Genomic DNA, 24779 nt, shown 5'->3' with positions numbered 1-24779 from the left:
GTGCTTTTATAAAGACCTCAAAAATGACCAGGTTTCTATGGTTCTATGCATTTTAGTCTCATTGGATCACAATCCATATTAAAGTTGAAGTAGTAAAATTAGTAAAACAGTAAAAGTTTAATGATGTAGGCAAATAAACAAAATGTATCATGCCAGAGGGGTATCACATTATGCACATAATAAACACAGTTAGTGTATTGTAGCATGTAGCATGTGTATGAAATATTGAATTGGGTCAGTATTGGTTATTAAATGTGTTTGGAACAGATCAGGGGCCAAAACAAACTAAAAACTTGTATTTAAAACAATGGTTCTTAACTGTACTTTTTTTTCATTACTTTGCAAAACTGTTGTATAACAGCAATAGAACACTCTAGGCAGTGTGTTATCTTGAATAACATCACATCTGGGATAATCTATAAAGACCAAGTCACAGGTGTTCTATTACAATGCAGATGCAATTTCCGATAACACGCTAACACTCACTGACCCGTTCACATTGGATTTGTCTCCAATATATGTGTGGTTTGTAGTTATAGAGACAGAAACCCTTTCCTAGGCTTCTTTCAGCCTTGCCTATGTGGAGTTAAGGAATATTTGACCAAAATAAAAAAGGGAATGGAAAGGGAACAGCTAATATACAGGGAATGGACTCGTCTATGATACCGGTTAGCAAAATGCAACCAGACCCCAATTATTAGGGTTTTCATTTTAGAAAAAACATGCATGAATGCATTGAGACAGTCATAGCACCACATAGCTAAAAATATATATAAATCTATGTAGTTGAAGCTCAAACAAATCCAGGGGTTGCACACCTACTGAACTGTGGTCGTAAACCCAGAATGCAACAGTGGTTCTCATTTATGCACCCTCCTTTAATTATTAACACTTTATTGTTGAAAGCCTTAGCACCCTGACCTGCTGAAGGGACAGATACATTTCAGCCCCATTGCTCTGTTTACTTTATCCAGTCCTAGTAGCAGTTTATTTGATGAATGGTGTTCAGTGGTGCGCCTACCTCACCTTGACATTCCATTAAACAAATTGAATGGCCCATGACTGTAGGTCAGGACTACATGGACTTAATATTTCACCTCTCGTAAGAGATTTAATATTTTCTCTTCGGGCTTTGGAAATTGGCAGGCCTTTTTAGATGAACTGAGATAAAGAAAGGGAAAAAAAATCTCCCTAATAATGAAATAATGTGTTCAACTTGCTCTGTGTCTAGATCAAAGTCCGGGATGTCAAAGCATTTCTGGATCAAAAGAAATTAAAAACTTTTCTGAAGTGGGTGTCAGTTGAAGGTTATTCGTAATTTCCTCAAAGAAAGAACTGTTGGCAAGCAGCTGGTCTGAAATACATTAGAGACAGAAAGACTGTGAGAAATATTATTCAGCAGGCAAGGGCCATTGCACGTAGAAGTGTCAGTAGGTCAGAAAGCCCCTCTAGTTTTTTTTTTTTTCCTCCTCCTTTCTCTCAGGCCTTGTATGCTTTCTTTTGAAGCACTCTGATGACTGGCATTCTGGACGTTTCTTTGAAAGTCATTACTGCAGGAGCTGGGATGGGGTCCCAGCTCAGGGGTCTGAGCATAATACATGACTCTAAGACAGATAGAGGTGGGAAAAAGCTGGATAGGGAAGGAGGGGAGTTAACACCAGTGCCTTGAACTTAATTCCAAACAGCGATTGTCTCCTTTAATTGTGCCACTCCAGTAAGCTCAAGGGAGAGGGAAACAGATTTTCAATTTGCTCTCAGTTTAAGGGGATCAGTTTCAATAAGCCAGCAGGCCTTGCCCACAGTTCCCCAAAGAGCTGCACACATCCCAGAAACACGGAGGTGATTATTCCTCTCCCACTTCTCCTTCGCACATTTAGCCCAACCTCTTCCTTGCACATAACATAATGGCGCAAGATGGTATGTAACTTTTAATAACATTATCCGACTAGAATGATCCTTATTAAAAATAAATGTACTGTGTTGCTTTTCACTATATAACAGTCTATTAACAAAAGAGAGGAGACAAAGTGTTGATGTAGAGTCTTGTGTGTGTGTTTGTTTTTCACCAAGGGACTCTCCAACACTTTTTAATGACCTTTTATTTGGATTGTACTGTATTTTTTAACAAAGAAATAAGACAATAAATTAGTGCTGTCAAGGCAAGCAATGTTTTATTAACAGAATCACCTTTGCTCACATTTTCCTCTATTTTTATGTCCACCCTGTAGCTAGAACTTCTCCATTACACAAAGTATTGAACTGATGATTAGGGTATTTTATCGTTAACTAAACAATACTTATTTAGTCTTATATGTATATCTTCTGGAAGCCTCCTTACTAATGTGTGCCTTCTTTAAAAGAACTACCAATTTATTATAGATCACAACAAAATAAACTGCTCAACAGCTTTTCATGTTTTCTGAAGAATCACTGACTGGTATAGTATAATCAGTAACTATTGGTGAGTGTTCATGTAAGAAATCATTAAAATAATCTCTTTCTTCTAAAAGTTCTCCAGGGCATGGTTAGTTGATGAGTTGGTTCAAAGAAATATATGGCTGTGCATGTCCCACCTCCGTAATTTTGGAAAAAAATCTCTTTTAAACATTAACAAATCAATAAGTAATATCAACATCAGTGTTATCATGAATTGTACACCAGTTGTTCTTAACATTTTAAATATGAATGGACTGCTAGAAATGCTTCGAAATTCCTTTTTGAAATTACATTGAAAATACCTCTCCCGGGGCGATTCCGAGCTGCCACCCACAGGCCCAAATAAGGACTTCCTCCTCGTTTGGTTCAAGTTTGGTTCATTGTGTTGGTTCAGTGTCTTGTTCCATGTTCATGTGTTTCACCTGGAGCTTCAACGCTGAGCTCCTTGCCCAGAATTGCAGTTTGGAACCTTGAGGTAGCCCGAGAGGTTCCCGATACGGCCCACAGTACATTTAGGCCAGCTTCAGCTCTTCGTCCACGTTCGCAAGCAGGCCAACTGGCCATCCACAGATTCAGCGAGGTGCTCGCGCTCGCTACCAAGATAGACCCACGACTCTTGCTCCAGCTAGGCGACCCACTTCCATGCAGCATTTCCAGGTTGGGTCGGCCTAGCCGCTCTTGCCAAGTAGCTGGTCCCCCAGCTAAACCCCTGGTCTCAGGTCTGTTTTCGCTCTCTGGTTTGTCACGTTTGTGTTGTGTTCACGTTTATGCCCTTTAGCTGCTGCTTCTGTTGCCTAATTGTGCCCCCTTGTTTTATCTTAAGTTTTATTTAATAAACTGTTTGCATTGGGCCCATTTCTGCAAGTGTTCGTCCCTCTGTGTCTGGCCTAACATGCATAACACTTTCCATTTCCTGTAAAGTTATGTAAAGATTTGGACTTGACCCTGTGTTAATTTCAGAAAACCCACCAAAAATGAAAACTAGTGTATTCAGTTCTTGTATGGTTTCTATTAAAGATGAATGTTAAACATTAATTCTGCCCTCAATATATATATATATATATATATATATATATATATATATATATATATCATTGAAATATTGCCATGACATTTAAGTCTGTAAACCTCAGACCACAACTGTAAATCAAACGTGAATTTTATGCTTAGGTTTATGTGCGCCCTGCTTTCGCAAGCTGAAAGTAATGAAAATAAATTACTGAACATAAGTTAAGGTATTAGAAAGGCCCTGTTTGTTAATGAGAAAACATCTATCTGTATGCTCCAATTTAACAAAAAGTCAAGACCTATTTAATTGAAGTTTGAAGTGGCCTAATGGTGGTTACTTTTTAAAAACATTATATTGCTAGTGGTGATTTAAACTAATTATTAAGCATTAAATGCTCTGGAGTTTGGTGTGTAATTTGAACTTTAGTCTCTGATTTTAGAGTTTGTTCACTAAAGCTACAAAAGTGTTTTCTTTTCCTTTTTTATGAAAAGACATTGTTTTCAAAGAGAACCGAGTACAAGTGTGCCAACCAAAACCCACTGGACCTCAGGCCTTTGAAGTGGTATGAGGGCCTGAGACAGAATGCAAGAGCATGCTGGATACTGTCCATATCACAGCCTCAAACACCCTTTTATTTTTGTGTTTGTCAAATCGCAACAGTGCTGAGTACTGGAGCATCAATCTTCATGCATTAATTAATCTTCTTCCTGAATACTATGCAAAGATCTGTTTTGAAAATTACCTGACAGGGGAAAGGGATGCCATAGCATTGTGAACGTTGATATATTTTCTGTATCAACTGCTTGGAAAAGATTAATGAAATAGTGCACAGAAAAATGCTAACATGGCTAATAATGAAGAGCACGACTAGGGACCTGTTTGCAAAGATTGCTTGATCCCATTTGCATAGTACAAGCCTACTCCAATATGCTTGCAATTATTATTAGCAACAGTAGAATCTTTTAGAAAGGATATAGGCTTATTACCATGACATTTACATCAATTGCTGTACTCAGAAGTAAACTGCAACTGGGGCCTCATTTAAAAAAACATTATATGCACAGATTTCATCTTTAAAGGGTCATGCATGTAACATGTGAACTTTTCGTTGTGGTGGTGGTATTAGAGTGCACTGACTTCTCATAGCTGTCACAAGTCTAATTACCATTGCCATAGCAATGCTTTTACAATACATTCACAAAAATAGAGCAATTAAAATCTATGATTTCTTTCTAAATAGGATTGGCATCATCTTGCATGCACATAATATACATACTGAGCTCTCACACAAAAATCTTGTATTTCAGAAAAGACAACTTTACAGATGAAGAAAAAAAAAACCTTGCAACTTTCAAAAGAAATCAGTTTAAATGTTTTTTTCCAAATCACTTAGGAGCATTTCTATTTGGAATTTCATCATTAAATTTGGACACAATGTAACTGCAACAAATGTGATCGCAATGATATACAAAGTAGCTCTTACGATTAACTTTTCAATTATCGATATATGACCATGGTGTTTTGCCAAAATGTTTCCCATTGTCTGACTCTGATCGGGCTAGTGAATGCAAGAAATTAAGGGGATAAAAATAAGAAGACCCCCATCCTGCAGGAATTATAAATTAAAAGCTGGTTCATGGGCCATGGAAACAATTAAATCTACTACACTACCTGCATATGTAGTGCCAGTTTCAATTCTTCTTCAAGGCATTATGTGTAGTTTTACTGTTCTACCTGAATTGTGTAGCAAAGTCAAATGTCAAGCCTGCTCATTACAATAATCATAAGACATTAACTGTTCTTTTAGTGGTGTAAATCCTGTTGTAACCAACCCTCTAGGGTATTCCCTAAAACACAAACGTTTAGGGTAGGAAAACCCTGGGTAGCCGGTTTGGTTACACTGTTTTTTTTTTATGCTTTTAGACTTAATGGAATGTTTAAGATAACACACAACACCTTTTAAAACATTTTACTGTAATATATTCCCTGCAGCTTTAAAGGTCAGGCGAAAGTAAGTTTGAAGTATGTTTAATAGACAAGGTACCTGATCTCAAGTTCATCTCTTGTGTATGTGAATGAATAGAGAATTCCAAAGAATTAATCCACTAAATACTTCACAGATGCAAAGTGAGTGCTCAAGTAGGCATCTTTTGCTACTGTAGTGCACCGCCCCCTCTACGCTAACGACTCCTGATCAGACACGCAGCCTGCAGTACCACAGGAGAGCGCATAAATATCTCACATCATATTCATCACTGGTTCACAAGTTCAGCCTGGTGTCCGTGGGTGGAATGGGCGTGGATGCGTCAGAGCTGCAGGCCGGCATAGCAAGTTTGTGTGTGTGTGTGTGTGGGTAGCTGAGGGGTAGAGGTGCTGCTTGTGTGTTCTGAGAGATCTGGATCTCAGCTCCTCTGTGGCCTAGTGACGGAGGGAGGCCTGGCAGAGAGGCGAAATTGATTATTCCTCCTCCGAATTCCAGCCCCCTCTTGCACTTCTGATCTTTACGTTTTGTCTTTTATAGCTTTTATTTCTTTCTTTTTCACTTTCTCTCGCTCACGTTGTTTGCCTCTCTCTCCTTCACAGAAGAGTGATTCACATCTCCTTAAATAGGTGGGGCGATAGGTAGCATGTACTTGTCCTCTGAAAACTGAATGCCACAGAAATTCTATTTGCCTTAAATGTTTATAAGTTTTGTAATTAAAAAAAAATTATTTCATCAGTATAGCAAAATGTATTACTTCAAGCAAGAATAACAGTTTTGGCATTTGCCTGGAAGAATCCACACTTTGCCTCTTACAAGGCTTAGAGAATTCATGCAGTAAGATGGGTGGGCAGCCGAGGGCCAGAGTCCAGCACAGTTTGTTGATTTCCCTGCTGTAAACCTGGCAATTAACAAGTGAGTTAAATTAGGTGTGTCTGAGCAAGAAAAGCACAAAACTGTGCAGAAGTTGCCAACAAATGTGTTAAGACTATCCACACTGCATGTAAGACAAACACTTGTTCGTAATGTATCATTATTGCCATGACACATGTACAGACTTAACCATTTGTTTTTATAGTTAAAATTTTTGTATGACAGTTCACAAGCTTGAAATCTAGCTATTTTCCTGCTCCGTAGATTTGTACATTTGTAAGGCATAAATAGAACCAAAGCATATTTGTATTATTTTCTAAACTTGGAAACATGAGTTCAGGAATAGTACAAAATCGATCTTCTTTTCGTTGTCAGTGGAATTCTCAATAGGATTAAAGTTTTTCAGTAAACATAGCAAAATCCCAAACAGGGGTGAGCACAATCGAAGCACTCTTACAGTCCCTGAATGTGTTAGGAGATGTGAAAAACACATTTAATGCTCTTTTTTTATTTGGTGGAACTCTTCAAACTCCTTCAAAGAAATGCCCACTCACATGGCCCAGCAGATAAACTCTCCTCGGTGTGCATTGGAAATGTTTGTTCTGCTGCAGTGGACCCAATGCCAAACCCCTACCTTTTAAGCATGACCCCTAACTTCATAACTACTCCTAACCCCAATCCCATCAGAACCCACCATACATAGGCAATCAGTCTACCCAGTCGGGGAAAGTGGAAATACTGGCGGTTAAAGAAGGCAGGTATATTGAGGCAGAGATAAAGATGTGTTGAAATGGAGAAGGAGTGTTTCGGGAATAGGAAGAACCGCTAGAAAATGGTAAAGAGTGATAGAAGAGTGAAAGAGAGTGATGGCTCTGTCTGTAGCCTGAAATGAGCCATTACAGCAGCATATGGGATGCACCTGCCCCGTGCCGTATGCCTCTGTGCTTCTACGCTGCTGTGGTCGACAGCAATCTGCACCGCTAGGCAAAGAATGGTGCTAAACTCGTGAGAGGAAAAAGTTGAGTTCTCATTATAAAATCTGACAGATTGTGGGGTTTTTTTTTCACTTTGGCATATGCGAGTGACAGCACCTTCATGTGTGTTCATATGGAATGGTTTTCAGCTGGAAGTAGCATACAAGCAAATAACTCTACCTTCAAACAAATGTGTTCAAAGTAACTCTGTGGGTGTATTTGCTTCTTTAATTTTTTTCTGTAAGAACATGTCAGTGGCAAGGTCAGGATGCCCTAGCAAGTTCAGCCCATGAGCCAGCCTGGTCTCAAGAGTAAGTAGTACATATGTGACTAAAAGGCCAATTCGGGATTTGTACAATGTGTACTAAACATAGTATGTAGTCATACATATGCCCAAATTACTGATGCAACCCAGACATGCATAATACAGAAACTGTTACAAAGCAACCAGTTACATATTATTACTAAACCTACACCAAAACCTAAGCTAAGTTTCCTTATAATAATTCCCTTATTATAAGCTCTTACAGATTATAAGATCTTACAAATTTCTTTGGCGTGCACTTTAATGGTATATGTACAAATTGTTTGATCTCTTGTTGCTGGATGCATAGAGAAGTCTTAAACAATCCTAAAATGCCATCATGGGACCTACAGCTAGCCACAGTTGGCAAGAGCTAGCTGTAGGTCCCATGATGGCATTTTAGGATTGTTTAAGACTTAAGACGCCAAAGAAATTTGTAAGATTTGCACAGCCTCCATCCTACATTTCATACATATTTTACGATTTTACATATCAAAGTACAGCATCTATCAAACAAACACACTCACACAAGGTTGAATTATCAGGGCATAGTAACATTGGACATGTTTGCTGCAAATCAAACAGCATTTGAGCATAAAATTGCAGCTTAAAGAATTCTGCATGGAAGAGGGGAAAAATCTTTCTCCCAGTCCCATGTCAGATACTGGTAATAATAGGGAAATAAGGTCTAAGGTCAGCTGAAGGTGGAAATACTAGCCATTAGGCATGGGGTAATACATTTTAAAATAAAAATGCAATCAGGGCAAAAACAGAAAAAAAATTATACTACTGTTTGTAGCCATTTTTGGATCCATTTTATAGTTATCACTCTTTTGTGTCAGAATCCATGTTAACAAGGTGAGATTATTTAACTATTATTTAACAATTATTTAACTTGACACAGTTTGAGCAATATTTCCAAGGCTAATGAGTGGAAATTTACTTCCACTTGTCCGTTACATTAGCTTGTAGATGAAATGTAACAGAAAAGAAACAAACTTCAGACAGTTAACGTCCAAATGTCCTCAGTGATTGACTGCGTTTAAGGCAAGGGGGAAATCCACTTATGGCCAAACTATTGATTTAACTCCATACAGGATTCCTATGTCTGAATGTTTGAGTTGCATAATAGTAAAGTCTACCGCTGTGCCGTTTATAATAACTTGATTAACTTAGTCAGAAAGTGCGTGCTGTCTGCCTTCATCCATCTTAGCCCATAAGTGAGCTCAAGGTTTACTTTAATCAGAATGAGAGATAGTGCAGTGCACTTAAAAGAAGATTGCTCACCCTCCTTTCCTCTCCTTTCTCTCTCTCCCTCCCTCTCTCTCTCTCTCTCTCTCTCTCTTCATCATCTCCAGTCAGACAGGTCCTCTCCAGCCGAAGGAAGGTGAGGAATGGGGCTGGATTAGGCCTTTCTGGAAGATAATTATGAGTGAGAAAAAGAAGGAAGGGAAGGGAAGTGAGACAAAGAAAGAGTGGGGTACAAAGGGAGGTGGAGGGTAAAGGCGTATGGCTGAAGAGAGGAGGGGTCATAAACACAAATGGAGAGATTGGATGGGATAAGGGTAAGGCATTTAGCAGTTAGGGTAGAATGAGAGGAGAGAGAGAGAGAGAAAGAAAGTGGGAGGTAAGAGAGAGGCAAATAAAGAGGATGTGGGGAAGAGTCAGAGAGACAGTAGTGATCTGTTTTGTAATGAACTCTCCTGAGGGAGCATTAGTGTCTTGTGTTCTTGCTCCCTGAAGAGCTTAGTCTGTTGTATCCTTCTTCAGCTTAATCTGGCATTCCCTGCTTTGACTACTTAGCCTGTTAGTGTATGTGTGTGTGTTTGTGTAGGACCTAGTTGATGCTTCAGTTGACCAATGAAATTGGTATCAGCAAAATTCTGCTGCAGGAGCAAAGACATTGCAGTGTATCTTAAATGAAAACACCCCATACGATGAGGTGATTTTCTCATTTCTGAGAATTTAATTGCCTTATTTTCATATGTAACTTGATGTCATAGTTACATGTTAGAATTTCTCAAACTGATCTAGTGAATCTGGATCTGATGTTTTATTTGATCGGGTATCTGATATTTTAATCCTAATTCAGTTCCAGTTTTTTGTTTTAACCATGTTGTTCAGAGCATGGTGGCCTTGAGGTGCCATTAACAGGCCTTATTCCCAGCCCGCAGTAACAAAGGCACCCTCAGAAGGTAAATAAAAGAGTTTATATGACCAGTTTCTTCCCTTTAACACTGAAACAATGAAACTGAGGTTACAAACTTAACATTTATCATTTTGTTAATATGTCATCACTGGAGAACACAGCTTGGAAAAAATAGAACAATAGAAACATTATTGTATTATATTTAAACAGTTGCAACACTATTGCTTCACTTTTCCTATTAAAACATTTTAGGCAATGTTTATATTTTTAGCCCTACAGGGCCAACAAAGTCTTTTAATTTGTATTACAAAATAAGTATGTGACTGGAGCAGAAAAAACTCCAATGTCATTTAACAAGCCATTTACTACCTTGTTATTTTGCCTCAGAATAAAACCTGCTGATTTTCTTTGTACTCTTACTGCCTCATTTACAGCACTGGCAAAGATAACAGAATCCATAAATATAACAAATCAAGACTGTTACAAAACAGTTGATTTCAGTCCTGTTTTCATTATGTTGGATTGTCTTTTGAAAAAGGACACAGCAGTGTCTGGGGTACACAGAGTGTCTGGTCCTTGTAGTAAACTCTCATTATTCAACTTAGCCAAGATAAACACAATTTGCACGAGTTGGGTTTAAAATAACCAATATCCAGTCAATTAAAATATACCTGGTTCTACCCCATCCCTAAAATGTACTATCATCATCTACACAGTAATTAACAGAAATTAGCACAATTTCTAAGAATTCAAAAAAAATCTTGAGAGTTCATTTTCTATGAGTTTAAAACATGAATTATGCTGTATAGTCTGTCTAGGTTTTAACTACATACTTTAAATGTATAATGTTTTTGGTTTGGTGTCAAAATGTCCAAATCAGTCAGGCCTCTACAATATCTGTAGACTAGCAGCTCAGCTGCCTGTAGCAGTTTCTTTGATCTCCACACCAAAAAGGTTATCCATATGCTGGGTAGAGGTGACATTAAATGGTGCATAATTAGTCACAAGTTCTGTTCAGTTTCTGAACTATATATATATATATATATATATATATATATATATATACAGTCATGCCCGAAAGTATTCATACCCCTGTCAAAGTTTGACTTAAATTTACTTTTATTTAACCAGAAATTATATTTTTGCCTGGAAATGACACAGGCATCTCCCAGGAGATAACACGATGATGTACAAGAGGCATCATTGTGGGAAAAAATATTTCTCAGCTTTTATACACATTTGAACAAAAAGTGGCATGTCCAAAATTATTCATACCCTTCTCAATAATTAATAGAAAAGCCTTTATTGGCTATTACAGCAATCAAACGCTTCCTGTAATTGCTGACCAGCTTTTTGCATGTCTCCACTGGTATTTTTGTCCATTCATCTTTAGTGATGAGCTCCAACTCTTTGAGGTTCGAGGGTCTCCTTGCCATCACCCTGATCTTTAGCTCCCTCCACAGATTCTCAATTGGATTCAAGTCAGGACTCTGGCTGGGCCACTGCAAAACATTAATGTTTTTGTCTGCTAACCATTTCTTCACCACTTTGGCTGTGTGTTTTGGGTCGTTGTCGTGCGGAAATGTCCACCGGTTCCCAAGGCCAAGTTTCTCTGCAGACTGCCTGATGTTGTTGTTGAGAATCTTGATGTATTGCTCTTTTTTCATGGTGCCATTTACTGCGATCAAGTTCCCTGGTCCATTGGCTGAAAAACACCCCCAAAACATTAGGTTCCCACCACCATGTTTGACAGTGGGGATGGTGTTCTTAGGGTTGAAGGCTTCTCCTTTTTTACGCCAAATGGTGCACACATCATTGTGGCCAAACAATTCAATTTTTGTTTCATCTGACCATAAAACAGAACACCAGAAGTCTTCTTCTTTGTCCAGATGAGCATTTGCAAAGGTCAAGCGGGCTTTTGTGTGCCTTTTCTGGAGAAGTGGTGTCCTCCTTGGCCTGCGTCCGTGGAACCCAGCAGTGTGCAGTGTCCGTTGAACTGTCTGCCTTGAGATGTCGCCACCAGCAGAGTCCAGATTCACCAGGATGGCCTTGGTGGTGATCCTTGGATTTTTCTTCACCTCTCTCACTATTCTCCTGGCCAGCACAGGTGTCACTTTTGGCTTCCGACCACATCTTCTGAGATTTTCCACAGTGCGGAACTTCTTGTATTTTTTAATAATACTTTGCACTGTAGCCACTGGAACTTGAAAACATTTTGATATGGCTTTATAGCCCTTTCCTGACTTGTGAGCGGCCACAATGCACAGCCGCAGGTCCTTAGTGAGCTCCTTTGTCTTAGCCATGACTGTCCACAAACCAACTGCAGAGAGCTGCTGTTTTTCTCCTGTTGAGTTGATTAAAACAGCTGTTCCCAATGAATCAGGGTAATTAGGATGCTTTAAAACAGCTTGGACTATTTGGAATGGTATAGAACTTTGGATTTTCCCATATACTGTGACAGTTTTCAAAGGGTATGAATAATTTTGGACATGCCACTTTTTGTTCAAATGTGTATAAAAGCTGAGAAATACTTTTTCCCACAATGATGCCTCTTGTACATCATCGTGTTATCTCCTGGGAGATGCCTGTGTCGTTTCCAGGCAAAAATATAACTTCTGGTTAAATAAAAGTAAATTTAAGTCAAACTTTGCCAGGGGTATGAATACTTTCGGGAGGGGCAGTGGTGGCTCAGCGGTTAGAGCGCCGGGATATCGATAACAGGGTTGTGGGTTCGATTCCCGGGCTCGGCAAGCTGCCACTGTTGGGCCCTTGAGCAAGGCCCTTTACCCTCTCTGCTCCCCGGGCGCTGGAGTTGGCTGCCCACCGCTCTGGGTGTGTGTGTGTACTCACTGCCCCTAACACGTGTGTGTGAGTGTGTGTTCACTACCAGATGGGTTAAATGCGGAGGACACATTTCGCTGTACAGTCCACACTGTACAGTGACGAATACGTGCACCTTTATCCTTTATATAGAAATAAAAATATGTGAATGATATCTCACACTAAAGCTGTAGACAAGAGCATCCATGCTTTTCTAGAAATTACACCCAGTGCACCATTGCCTAGGCCGGGATGTATGAAATACAAAATAGCGATACAGAAACAATTGTCTTTTATCCTCACATAAAAAAAGACTAACTGAAGACCAATCAACTTCGTTTGGTTCCACCTCGTACAGAGAGGCCACTGTTGTCGATAAGCCCCCACAGCGTCTCCCCCAGTGGCTCGTTTTGAACAAGTTGCGCTCAAACGGTCTTGGTGCGATGAGTCAGCCCAGAGGCCCTGCACTTCCACAGGTCGCCTTGGCGGTAAATGGCCTGCTGTTTGGAGAGGGTCCGAGATCGATGGCCCACGCAGTTCTGGTTCGATGAGCATTAGCCTCCTTTTGTGAGGTGCTCACCCCCGGATATGCTGATTTCTTTGTTATGGTAAATGGGCTGAGTGAAGCTGGCCCGGCATATGAAAGCCTAATACGTCGCCCATGTTCTGCCCATCTTTTTGATTACCTCGCTGTTTCCCAGTACTACAGTGACTTTCTGTACTGTAAAATCCACACAGACATATCACTTTTATTCACCTTTATGGACGTATGTTATAGATTGCTTACACTCCCCATCTTTATGGTTTTTGATATGTGCTTTGAAGTATGTCACTATTAAAAACATATGTTTTGTGTGTTTTGCAGAAAATAAAGACTATGATGCATACCTGTCCTATACTAAGGTGGACCCAGACCAGTGGAGCCAGGAGACTAGAGAGGAGGAACGATTTGCACTGGAGATTCTCCCTGATGTCCTGGAAAAACATTATGGGTATAAACTCTTCATTCCTGACAGGGATTTGATCCCTACTGGAAGTAAGTTCACCTGGACATGAGGCTGTGTGCATCTTTCTTTCTGTCTTTGTGATTGTCAGCCATAACATCTCTTTGATTCTACACTCATTGTCTATGTTATTTTGTTAGCCAATTGTCACTTTGTTCTTCAATGGTCAGGACCCCACAGGACAACCACAGAGCAGGTATAATTGTATAAACCTGGTCTGTGGTGGTCCTGTGGTGTCCTGACCACATTTATATGTGCCAGTTTATTAGACGCACCTACATTGTGCACCTGTTATTCTCTACCCCATCCATCAATGTAGAGGGACCACCAGAGAACAGAATATTATTTGAGTGGGGGATCATTCTGAGCAGGCATGGACTGGCAGTCGGGAGTGCCTGGACAATTCCCTGTGGGCCAATATGTGTGTGGGTTTTCTTATAGAGCGAGAAAAAGAGGAAATGCATTAAAGTATTCACCCAGCACATGTGCCACCATGACACTTGTGACTTATGTAAAATGAATGTGGCATGTGCAGGGTGAATACTGTAGTGCACATTGCTAGACACATCAGTGGCAGGCTGTATCCTCAGTGTGTGGACAATGGTCACACAAATGCTGCAAGATGACAACAATCTAGAAAGGTTAACAAATAAGTGAGAGAGAGAGAAAGGACTAACACTACTCAAACAAGAGACTATCTAACCAACTAGCTCAACCTGAGCTACAGCATTTTCGGCATGTTCATTCTCTATTTTTCATAAATACTCTAAATTCTAAGAAGATAGTCATGGCTTATTGTTGAAAATATGCATGCACTTTCTGCAACCATTATAGCAGAGTCTTAGAGTCGCTTTAAATGTCTAGGGCTGAATAGTATTCTTAGCATTTGTATCAGCATCATGAACACCACCATGCCATTACTAGGCCAGTGTCACTGCTGTACTTGGAATGGTATGCCACCCAAATAACATCTGTAGCCAGTTGCACGAGTGAAATTCAATCATAGGTTAGTCTATCCTAAACCAGAAGAATCACAAAGATTCATCTAGACTAGTACTGCATAAAGTGCATGGACTGACATTTTGAACCCTCTGCAGCCAATCAGGAACATTCTCCAACATAAACAATAAGTATTATATTATATTATAATAAGTATTATATGCAAGCGGTGAAGACACAGTTTTTTTTCTTAGGATACTTCGTATTTATTTAATTTATTTCAAGGTATGTAAATCGTATTAGGTTTTCAATTGTATTCCTGATGAGTGTAGGTATAATGTAATAAACTGGCCACTGTGTGCATTCATGTATGTCTGTGTGCACATATGCATGTGTGGGCATGTATATGTGTGTGTGTGTTTTCCTTTTTATATGTTTGTGTATGTTTGTATGACACTGTCCTTTGTCTAATTGTACATGTGTATGTCTTGTTTATATTTAAATTTTGTCTTTATCGTGTTGATTGTAGTGGAGCACTAACCCCAGTCTTAGCCATTGTGCCTAACCTCATTATAATTAAAAATTTGAAACAGGTTATACAAGCTTACGCTCTGTACACCTCAGTTGCTGGAGGATCTCATTAGAATTCCTTCATTCTTCGCTGCACCACCTGCTTTCATTCATGCCAGTCAGCTATCAGCATTAAAAATGCCTCTGTGCATCCGAAAGCTAAGCAATGAATAGTGACGTCTTTCTTCACATCACCGCCACTCAATGCCTGTTATTGCAAGTAGCGCATCATCGTTTTGGTCCTTTGATAAGATTATGCACCCACTGAAGTTAAAGGAGCTGTGTTTATTTGAGATAATCACTCCTGTAGTTCTTCAAACTTTTTTTGTTTGTGCCGTGCTGTGCTTCCTACAACATTTTCCATCTTGCCCTTTTTGCTTTAAAATCCCTTTGTTACTGTTTGTGTGCTATGTATTTACTCACAAGGGACTGTTCGTTGTTTTTAATGTGGGACATATGCACACACAGGGCTAAAAAAGCTTGACTTGATGTTTAGAATGTGTTTAGAACCAAATTGCATGCCTCAATTTAATGAAATAGGAAATGATGATGAAATATGGAAATGATGTTCATTGTAATTATGAATAATTTGTGTAAAATCATTCATTATTTCTGCAAGGTTGAAGTCCCTGTTTTAATGGCCTTTACATTCAACAACAAAAAAAACAACATTCTGACTGTCTATATGTATATAGTATATAATAATATATGTCTATGTGTATAAATAAATAATAGGGGCAATGAATTTCATTAAAAGATTAAACATACTACAACACTACACAATAAAAGTTACTGAAAAGTAACTTGAAAAGTAACTTCCACCAGCTTATTTATCCCTGTAGCGCTGAGTCCCATATTAAACGGATAAACTGGTAGTTTTTTGAACTCTAAAGCAAATTAGCAAGGGCAAAAGATGAATTACCAGCCAGACAAATGGAATAGTTCATACCAGTTTCTCTTCTGTGGAAGTACTTGTTATTGTACTGATGAGTTGCTGCTGAATCTTCTGATCACACTTTGAATGTTGAAATATTTATGTTTAGGTTTCACCAATGATCATTTCCAGGATGACACGAGACTCCTTAGAGGTACTCTCCCTCAGCCTTCACCACTTGTCAGCTCTCGTACTGTGCGCCTTTTCTGAAACTTGCAGGGGGTGGCGAGGGAGGGAGATGGAGGGTAGGTGGCTGGGCATTTGTGTCTAAAAGAGGGATGTGTGTGGGACTCTGTGGCAGCTTCAAGGCCTTGACTATAAAGCAGACATTGGCTCAGGCTCTTCTCAGGGGATTCTCTTTGTGATCTTGGTTGGCTTTTGGTAAGCCTGGTGTCAGACAAGCCTAGATGCTGTAGGACAGAAAAAAAGGGCATGGGAAGGGAATGACAACAATAAAGAAAGAGCAAAAGAAACAAAAATGACAGAAAAGACACACATGCATGTTATGAACTTAGCATGATATTCTAGGCTAGATGCACTAACCTAAAATAAAATGTAGGCAGCAATATGTGCTTGTTATGCATTGCATCTGATATGAATGAGACTTAGAGCTAATCACAAAAACCTATGCATAGGACATAATACTAACTGGGCTATGCTTGTGGGGGTTTCAAAGGCACAGTGAATTTGGGGGGCTGCCAAAAAGCTTAGAACACAAGAGAAAGCACAGGTTCTATTGTAGCAAAATATTCTACAGGGGTGTGATACTACGCACATAGAATTTGAAAGACATTATGATTGAAAATCAGTGCCATAGGGGGTATTTCTCTGAGAGTTCAGAGAGTTCAAAAAGTGTTGCTCTGTTGAAATGGTCTTATTCTGTTGGTCAAAATTCTCTCAGCATGTGTTCAAGGCCTGTGTCTCCATTTAGCCACTATGGCTATTATGCCATTGTCAAAGGAATGGAGGAGGTTTTAAAAGAAAAACTTCCTGACAAAACTGATTGTAAATTAACCATAGTAAATCATATGGAAACAGCTGTACTTCCAATAGTTCCACACATTTCCACATATTACCCCTCCACTCTTCGCATGACCTCAAATGTTTACATATGATGGCCACTAGAATTAGTGGGTTTCCACCAAACCTGTTGCTCAAAGGTGTGTAAAAAACAAGCATACATGTATGCAATCTTCATAGATAAAGCATTAAAGGTAGGACTGATCATACAGAAAAGCTCAGTGACTTTCAATATAACACTGTTGTAGGACGTGCCATGATGTCTACCCTGCTAGAGCTGCCATAGTAAACCTTAAGTGAGGATATACAATGAAGTGGCAATATCTAGCACAAAGCAGATTACAGTGGAGCTTGTGGGTAGTAGCCCACAGACACGTGGTAATAATATAATAAGAACTATCTAATAATATAATAAGAACTTTTTTTCTTCTGTATACAGTTGTGTCTTTTTGGCCTTTGACCCCACCACACATTACACTTTGGCCCCTAAAGACAAAATGTTTGGGCACTTGATGAAGCAACATCTTAGCTGTGAAGAGGTAGACCACACAAGTATGTACACAAGTATGCAGTGTACAAATCATCTATCCTTTGGTAGCCACAGTCACTATCAAGTTTCAAACTGGAAGCAGCATCAGCACATGAGCTGTTTGTCAGGAGCTTCATGGATTAGGCTCACATGGCTGAGCAGCTACACACAAGCCTAGGATCACCATGAGCCCAGCATCAGCTGAAGCGGTGTAAAGCACACCCCATTTGACTGAACAGTGGAAGCATGTTCCCTGGAGTGATGAATAATGCTTTATATAATCTTCCACATAAATCTAGGTTGGCAGATACCATAAGTTTAGTGAAGAAAGAATGGTCAGTGATGAGAAACCTTCATGCTACAGCATAAGTACAAGAGAATGGCTTAGCGTGGAAGAACCTGATTGGCCTGCACAGAGCCTTGACCTAATCTTTATTAGTATAAAGTTTTTTTAAACAGACTTTGGGATTATTTTCCTACATCAATGCTCTCCATGGCCAAAATCTAGTAGAAAGCCTTCCTCAATAAATATAGTCTTTTACATCCACAAAAGCAAATCCACATTCATTCACTTTGGCATTGTAATATTCACCAATGTTTAGGTCAGTGGTCTCCAACACTTCTCTACTTTGAATGTATCTCTAATGCATCCAACCTTAGGGTTGGGGTTGAAACCTGCAGGATCTAAGCTCTCTAGGAGGAGGGACAGAGACCACTGCTTTAGGCTTATGCACCAGTTTTGTACATGATGACTTTGTTCAGACAGAATGATGTCCTCTTAGCATCTGAAACCTGATGCAAAGGACCAAAATACCTTTTTTTCCATTGTCTCTTGGACAATGGCATAAGTTTCTATTTGAGTGTGTCTATATTTCTGAGCTTCTGTGTTATGCTGCTTTTGATTTCCGAATTACCCATAACTGACACAATAAGGACTGTTAAGTGTAGAGTAGCTACTTCAAAGGCACAGTTTTGTTTTTCGTATCACGACATTCACAAGTGATCCAAAGGCAGCACAACAGAAGGACACCCAAAGCGCCGGCAAGGAGTTACGCTTTGTAGTCCTGTTCTCCCTTTTAAAGCTTAATAGTGAGGTGCGGCGTTTGTTCTGCATTTAAAAGCGCTGTTGCCATTACTGATTAAGGCGGAAATGGTGTCTTTGGGTGTGCTTCAGTTGACTCAAGCGCGCAGCTTTTGTTGAGAGGCTTAATCGGCGCCAAACAGTCGAGTGTGTTAAATAAGGGTTTTAGAGATTGCCTGCACTGCCGTTATTGTTTGATGTTATGTTCTGTGTCTTGTCTTCTCCTCCATTCTGTGTTTTCCAGTTTCACTCTCTGTTTTGTGTTCAAATTATGTCTAAAATTAATACATTTGAAGTCTGTTTAAATGCTTAAAAACGTACCTGGAAAACAGTGCTGTTTTCCAATTCTGGAGACTTTTCAGTTTTCGAATGAGATGCCAGAGTAATGCAAAACATTCTCAGCATGTCATCAAATGTTTCTGTTTGAGCACACCTGGTCTTAAAAACATTCATCCAATTGCTAGGGTGATCATATTTTTGTTTTTCAAAAAAGAGAACTCTGGGGACACACAGGTTTCCATCGTAGTAGTAGGACGTTGTGGCTGGGAGGTTTCAAGTAGGCCTAAGTTGTACCTTGAGCTAGGCTTGGGCGGTATAATGGTAATACCATATACGGTGCTATTTAAAAATGTGTCAAATTTCTGACCTAGTTCATAGCCGAATAAGAAAATGTGCCTTAAAAGATCCACAGGGTAAGGGCACTGTAGGTGATCACTGATTGAAGATGTCACACTCTGAAAATAGGTGGGAAAAGCAAGCCCGCTGTAGTTGCATGTTTAACAACGCTGAGTTTGAATGAAAGACAGAGCAAGCAAACCTGCATGGACTAGTCTACTCAAAGTGCCTGAAAACAATCGAAAACACTCCTCAACATTCTACCCATCTAGTTAGCTGGAACACAGCCTGCCAGTCCAAACACAGCAAAGGTGGTCTCTCATTTCGCCTTTTTGTTACTACCAACACCAGCCGCTCAACTTTGCTCTCTTTTAGACACAAACACTTGTGTCTATAGCTCAGTAGTCAGTCAACAGCAGCTGAACTGGGCTGTCTGATACGCGGTGGAGCAGTAGCCAAGCTAGTTAAGCTTGTTAGGTTATTAAGCTAGGTGAGATAATTAAGCAAAGGCTAGCTTTAAATTGAGCCTTCTCATTTTCCAACAGCAGTTGCTCAGCCATTAGTCACCAGTCGCTCCAGTCATTGTGAACTAAATACCTTATACTGCAGTATAATTTTGATGGTATAACAGTATGAAAAAGTGGATAGCCCAACCATACATTGAACTGAAAGACGATTGTTTGGTCATATTGGCTATTAAGGCTATTTATTGGTCTTGCTAATTTAGTAATGTACATTAACACACTGTAGTTGTAGCATGGTTGAGAAGTATTTCCTCTCTCATTGCTACTTATAATATCCTAACTACAAAATATCCTAACTACAGTGTGTCCCCAGTGTCCTCTTTTTATGAAAAAAAAAATGATCACCCTAGCATTTGGATTAAACATCTTTAAGATGCTTATCACACATTCAACCAGGTGTGTCAGACCTTTTGACTGGTACTATATATTGTTTTATGAAATTATTTTATTTAGGAGAAAGTGAAGTGAAAGTCCTCTAAATCTTAAGATATTAATCCTCTTTTGTTTCTCATTTTTACCATCCCTAACTCTCCCTTTTTATCTCTCTTTCTCTCCTTTACTTTATCTCTCTTCTCTGTATCTTCTTTCTCTACCATCTTCTCTATTGTCTTTCTGTTTTTCTCTTCCTCTTTATCTCTCTGGCTCTCTTTTCCTTCCTCTCTTCATTGATTCCTTCATCTATCCCACAGCGTACATAGAAGACGTGGCTCGCTGCGTCGACCAGAGCAAACGACTAATCATTGTCATGACACCCAACTATGTTGTGCGTCGGGGCTGGAGCATCTTCGAGCTGGAGACACGCCTTCGCAACATGCTGGTGAGCGGCGAGATCAAGGTGATCTTGATCGAGTGTGCCGAGCTACGCGGCATCATGAACTACCAGGAGGTTGAGGCGCTCAAGCACACCATCAAGCTGCTGACCGTCATCAAGTGGCCCGGGCCCAAGAGCAGCAAGCTCGACTCTAAATTCTGGAAGCGGCTGCAGTATGAGATGCCTTTCAAGCGGCCGGAGCACGTGCTGTCCCACGAGCAGGTGCTGGATGTGAGCGAGCAGGGCCCGTTCAGCGAGCTGCAGACCGTCTCAGCCATCTCCATGGCGGCTGCGACCTCCACAGCCATGGCTACAGCGCACCCCGAGCTGCGCTCCACCTTCCACAACAGCTATCACACCTCACTCAGACAGAAACACTACTATCGCAGCTATGAGTATGACGTCCCATCCTCTGGAACCCTTCCGCCCTTGACCTCGCTGGGCAACCAGCATACCTACTGCAACATCCCCATGACTCTCCTAAACGGCCAGAGGCCGCAGGGCAAAAGCCAGCGATCCGAGCAGCAGCAGCAACTGGAGGAGCAGCATGCTAACAACGCCATGTTACCACTGTTGCCCCGGGAGACCAGCATCTCCAGCGTCATCTGGTGACGTTATCTTCCAACAAGGGGAATGGACTGGTTTTTATTGCCATTTGTTGAGGCCCTGGGGGTAAAAGAAAATAGAACTAAAAACAACAAAACGAAAAACGAAAAAAAAGAGAGACAAAACAAATAATGACTGCTGCTGTCGAATTTGCACCCCAGCTCACAGGGATTCAAAAAACCACAGAAAAGTTCTAAACGCATCCAGAAACCCTGAAGCAGAACACATTATAGTTATGAGGAGTGGATGCAAAGCCTATGAAAACTCGGAGAACCCATTGTGTTTCACATCTGCACACTATTCACATGTACACACACACACACACACATTCTGACACTTGCAAGGAATACAGGGTCTTGTACATATATTTGAGATTTCTTTGTAGCATTGGTATTTTTTCAGTTATGGTCTATTTTTGTGTTCTTTTACTCTTGTTTTTATCACCAATTTTTTATATCTAGTTTGATTTCTTTTTATTGTTATTATTATTATTATTATTATTATTATTATTTTCCTGATGAAATAACTGAAGAGAGCTCTGTAAGGTATAAAAGACTGAAGTGTTGTACTTTTCTCTTGACTAGATTTTGCAAGTGTAGTTTGAAACAATATCTGTTTTGTTTTTAACGTTATGGGATTTGTGGCATTGTGTTGTTTTCTTTGAGAGAGCACCATATTTTGGTTGTTGTAGGGGTTCTTTTTTTTCTTTTTGGTGAATGAGCAATGGGTATCTCTCAACACTTAAGAGGACTATAGAACAAAACACGATTATGCAAAAGGTGCAGAGGCCTGGGAGCAAATCCTCTTCCTGAATGAACGACCAAGCAGAAGACACCAGAGAGGAAACTAAACACCTCACCATGATGATCTAGTGTCTCTCTGCTCTCTCTCTCTTTCTCTCTCTCTCTCTCTCTCTCTATGTCTTGCTCTCTCTCATGAAATATCGATACTTTCTATTAAAAAGAAAAAACAACAGCTTTGCTGTTTAGCTTGATAGTGAAAAATTTCATCATAAGAAAAAAATATGTATATTATTTTAAAAGAAAGAAGTATATTTTTGTAACAAAAGAATTTGCTTGGAAAGACATACTTAGTCACATTTCATTCCACCAATGAGAGGTGTAGAGTGAGTTCTTTGCATAACCTTTTAATTTGAAAGGGTAAAAAAATAATATTTTTAATGTTTCTGTCTTAAATCATGGTTGGGAGATGGGGAAAGAGTATATTTGTGTTTTAGGATTATCTTACCCATGACGACAGTGTCATTTCTGAGTGTGCATAGCAACTAGATATGTATTCAATTTATATTATAAATATCTCTATATATATACATATATATATATTTACAGACATTTCACAACTGACACAAGTGCTTCTCATCAAATCAAACCGAACCCATAACTCTAAATAATTGCATTCCGTTTTTTTATTTTTTATTTGCTACATATTAAAACCTGTTAACCTCCTCTTCAGTGCCTCCCTGCTGTCCCATGACAAAGTGCCGCCTATCTTTTTTGAAGTGGCACTGCATCAGATATATGCACTCACTTCCTGTAGAGTAACGTACTGCCATGCCATCTCTATTTTTCTAGACCACATCTTTGGCGTGAAATAGAAGCTGATTTTAGAACTGGGTACGTTTTACCTCATGACTCAAGTGGCCAGGCTTTTGACTCGAAGATGAGAATGAATATCCGTAGCTGCTTCTCTTAAAAGTAGCTCTAATGTCTATGCTAATTAGTGTAAGAATACAGAGAAACAAGGCCAAGTTCATTCTCCATTTGGAGAAGTGTGGGAAACTGAACCTTCCATGGAAAATGGAGAACAACATCAATCTGAGTTAACAGCTATATATCCTTGACTCCATGAGTTGAATTGAGAATCCTAAGTGGGGCTTTGGTTCTGGTGTAAGATCCGGCTTATTCCATCAACATTTGTACCATTACCATTGACAAGAGAAATGCAACACTGCTCTTCAATCAGCATTCAAAAGCAACCGCAGCCATTGTTGCATACAGCCTCATTACAAGTCAAGTCAAACTGGGGCTATGCATCTGTCAGCCAGAAACAGCATTATTGCGGCTACTGCAACTCATTTCAAAAAGTCCAAACCAAAGCTGGCATTTTTGTGATTGTTACCCTGTTTTTGCATTTTTCACATTTTCAAATGGTCCAATATGCCCAGGGCAGCAGAATAGAGATTATATGATGAAAGGCAGCACCTTTAATTTTTTTATTTGTTTGTTTTTGTTTGCTTTTTGTTTTTTGTTTTTTTAAGAGAAAAAGATCATTTCCTGGATATGACAGCAGATGAAGTCCCATGCAGAACTACATTTTATATAAGAACATCATGATCCAGTATTTGTTACTCTTATCAATGGTGCCAAAAGAGCTGATTAAGACAGATGATATGCAAAACTATGTAAATTAGGGAAGTGGGGTGGGAAACAGGGTTGCTTCACTCTTATGATCATCAAAACAACATTTGATTCTTCAAATGACTCCATTAAACTCTTCACCTCTGCCGGATCTGTCTTGGGTATTTTCTCTTGGAGCCAGACGTCACTCTGCTCTGTCTGCTCTGAGTTACTGCTCTGCCAGATAAGTCAAAAATTGTCAAATGCTAAGCTGGCAGAAAAAAAAAGTGCAGCAGGAGGCTGATGGTTTTAAGAATGCACCAGTCAGATTATTTTCATTTGTTTGTTGGCATTTTTCTTTGTTTATGTTTCTTGTAAACATTGTGTATATATCAAAAAATCTAAATGTAATAAGATGAAGACAATCTAGCCACATTCATAAAATACCAATGTTTGCATTTTTCTGAATCGGTGGCAAGTTGTTTCATGAACATTTATGATTAAAGTGATCAAAATGGATGAGGATAATGGTGATGAAGATGATGATGATGACGATGATGATAATAATAATATATAGCACAGATTTATCCCTGGCACTTTCACAACTCTGACACTAAAGATTAAGGTTCTGTTTGTCTCCTGTTTTTGGATTTTTCTCTTTTTTATTCAGTACCTGCAATGTTAATTGAAGAGATACTATTATTAATAATAATAATAAAATACACATTTATTAATTGTTCTTTACACCCTTGTAATTAATGATCCAGGTATGTTAGTGTTTTATTTACTCTGCATCATTTAGGTTACAAAATGAGTGAGTGAAAGAGTGACTGAAGAAGTGTGTGAGTGAAGGAGTGTGTGAGTGAGCATCAGTCACAGTGGGTATTAAATGACAAACTATAAGGAATTGTATGCTGTTAAATAAATCGATATATACTGCAATGCTGTATAGGTGCACATTGTAGCTATATAATTACTGATCATAGACCCATCTGTTGTTGCATAAGTGCCACTCCATTCAGGAATGGAAAGGAACTACCACTGACCACATATTGTTTGGGTGATGGACCATTCTTAGCTCAACAATGACACAGAACTGGTTGTGACAGTGTGTATTGTGCTGCTGTGCATATATTGTCATCAGTCTATTAGGCACAGAAGCTTTGCTTCCTTTTTATTTGGTTTATATGTCTTAGAACCCCAACAGATCCAGCCTTGCATTCCTTACTTCTATAAATCAAAG

General features: G+C 39.4%; 1 protein-coding gene across 4 annotated transcripts in view; it reads left to right on the top strand.

The window, feature by feature from the left end:
- Window positions 1-24275, top strand: part of LOC140547794 (interleukin-1 receptor accessory protein-like 1-B) — a 327860-nt gene extending 303585 nt beyond the window's left edge. For 2 of the 4 annotated variants that reach the window (XM_072670984.1, XM_072670983.1), the window contains exons 10-12: window positions 13412-13582; window positions 16103-16147; window positions 20452-24275. In XM_072670984.1, the coding sequence (XP_072527085.1) occupies window positions 13412-13582; window positions 16103-16147; window positions 20452-21185 (950 nt within the window). In that variant the 3' untranslated portion in view covers window positions 21186-24275. The remainder of the gene's footprint in view (window positions 1-13411; window positions 13583-16102; window positions 16148-20451) is intronic. The other 2 variants (XM_072670986.1, XM_072670985.1) reach the window with 1 other exon arrangement.
- Window positions 24276-24779: the final 504 nt, after the last annotated feature.

Source organism: Salminus brasiliensis, chromosome 25 (genome assembly GCF_030463535.1).
Source record: "Salminus brasiliensis chromosome 25, fSalBra1.hap2, whole genome shotgun sequence".
In the NCBI taxonomy this organism is placed as follows: domain Eukaryota; kingdom Metazoa; phylum Chordata; class Actinopteri; order Characiformes; family Bryconidae; genus Salminus; species Salminus brasiliensis.
Note: the sequence above shows the minus strand (reverse complement) of the source record. Positions and strands in the feature narration are given on the sequence as shown.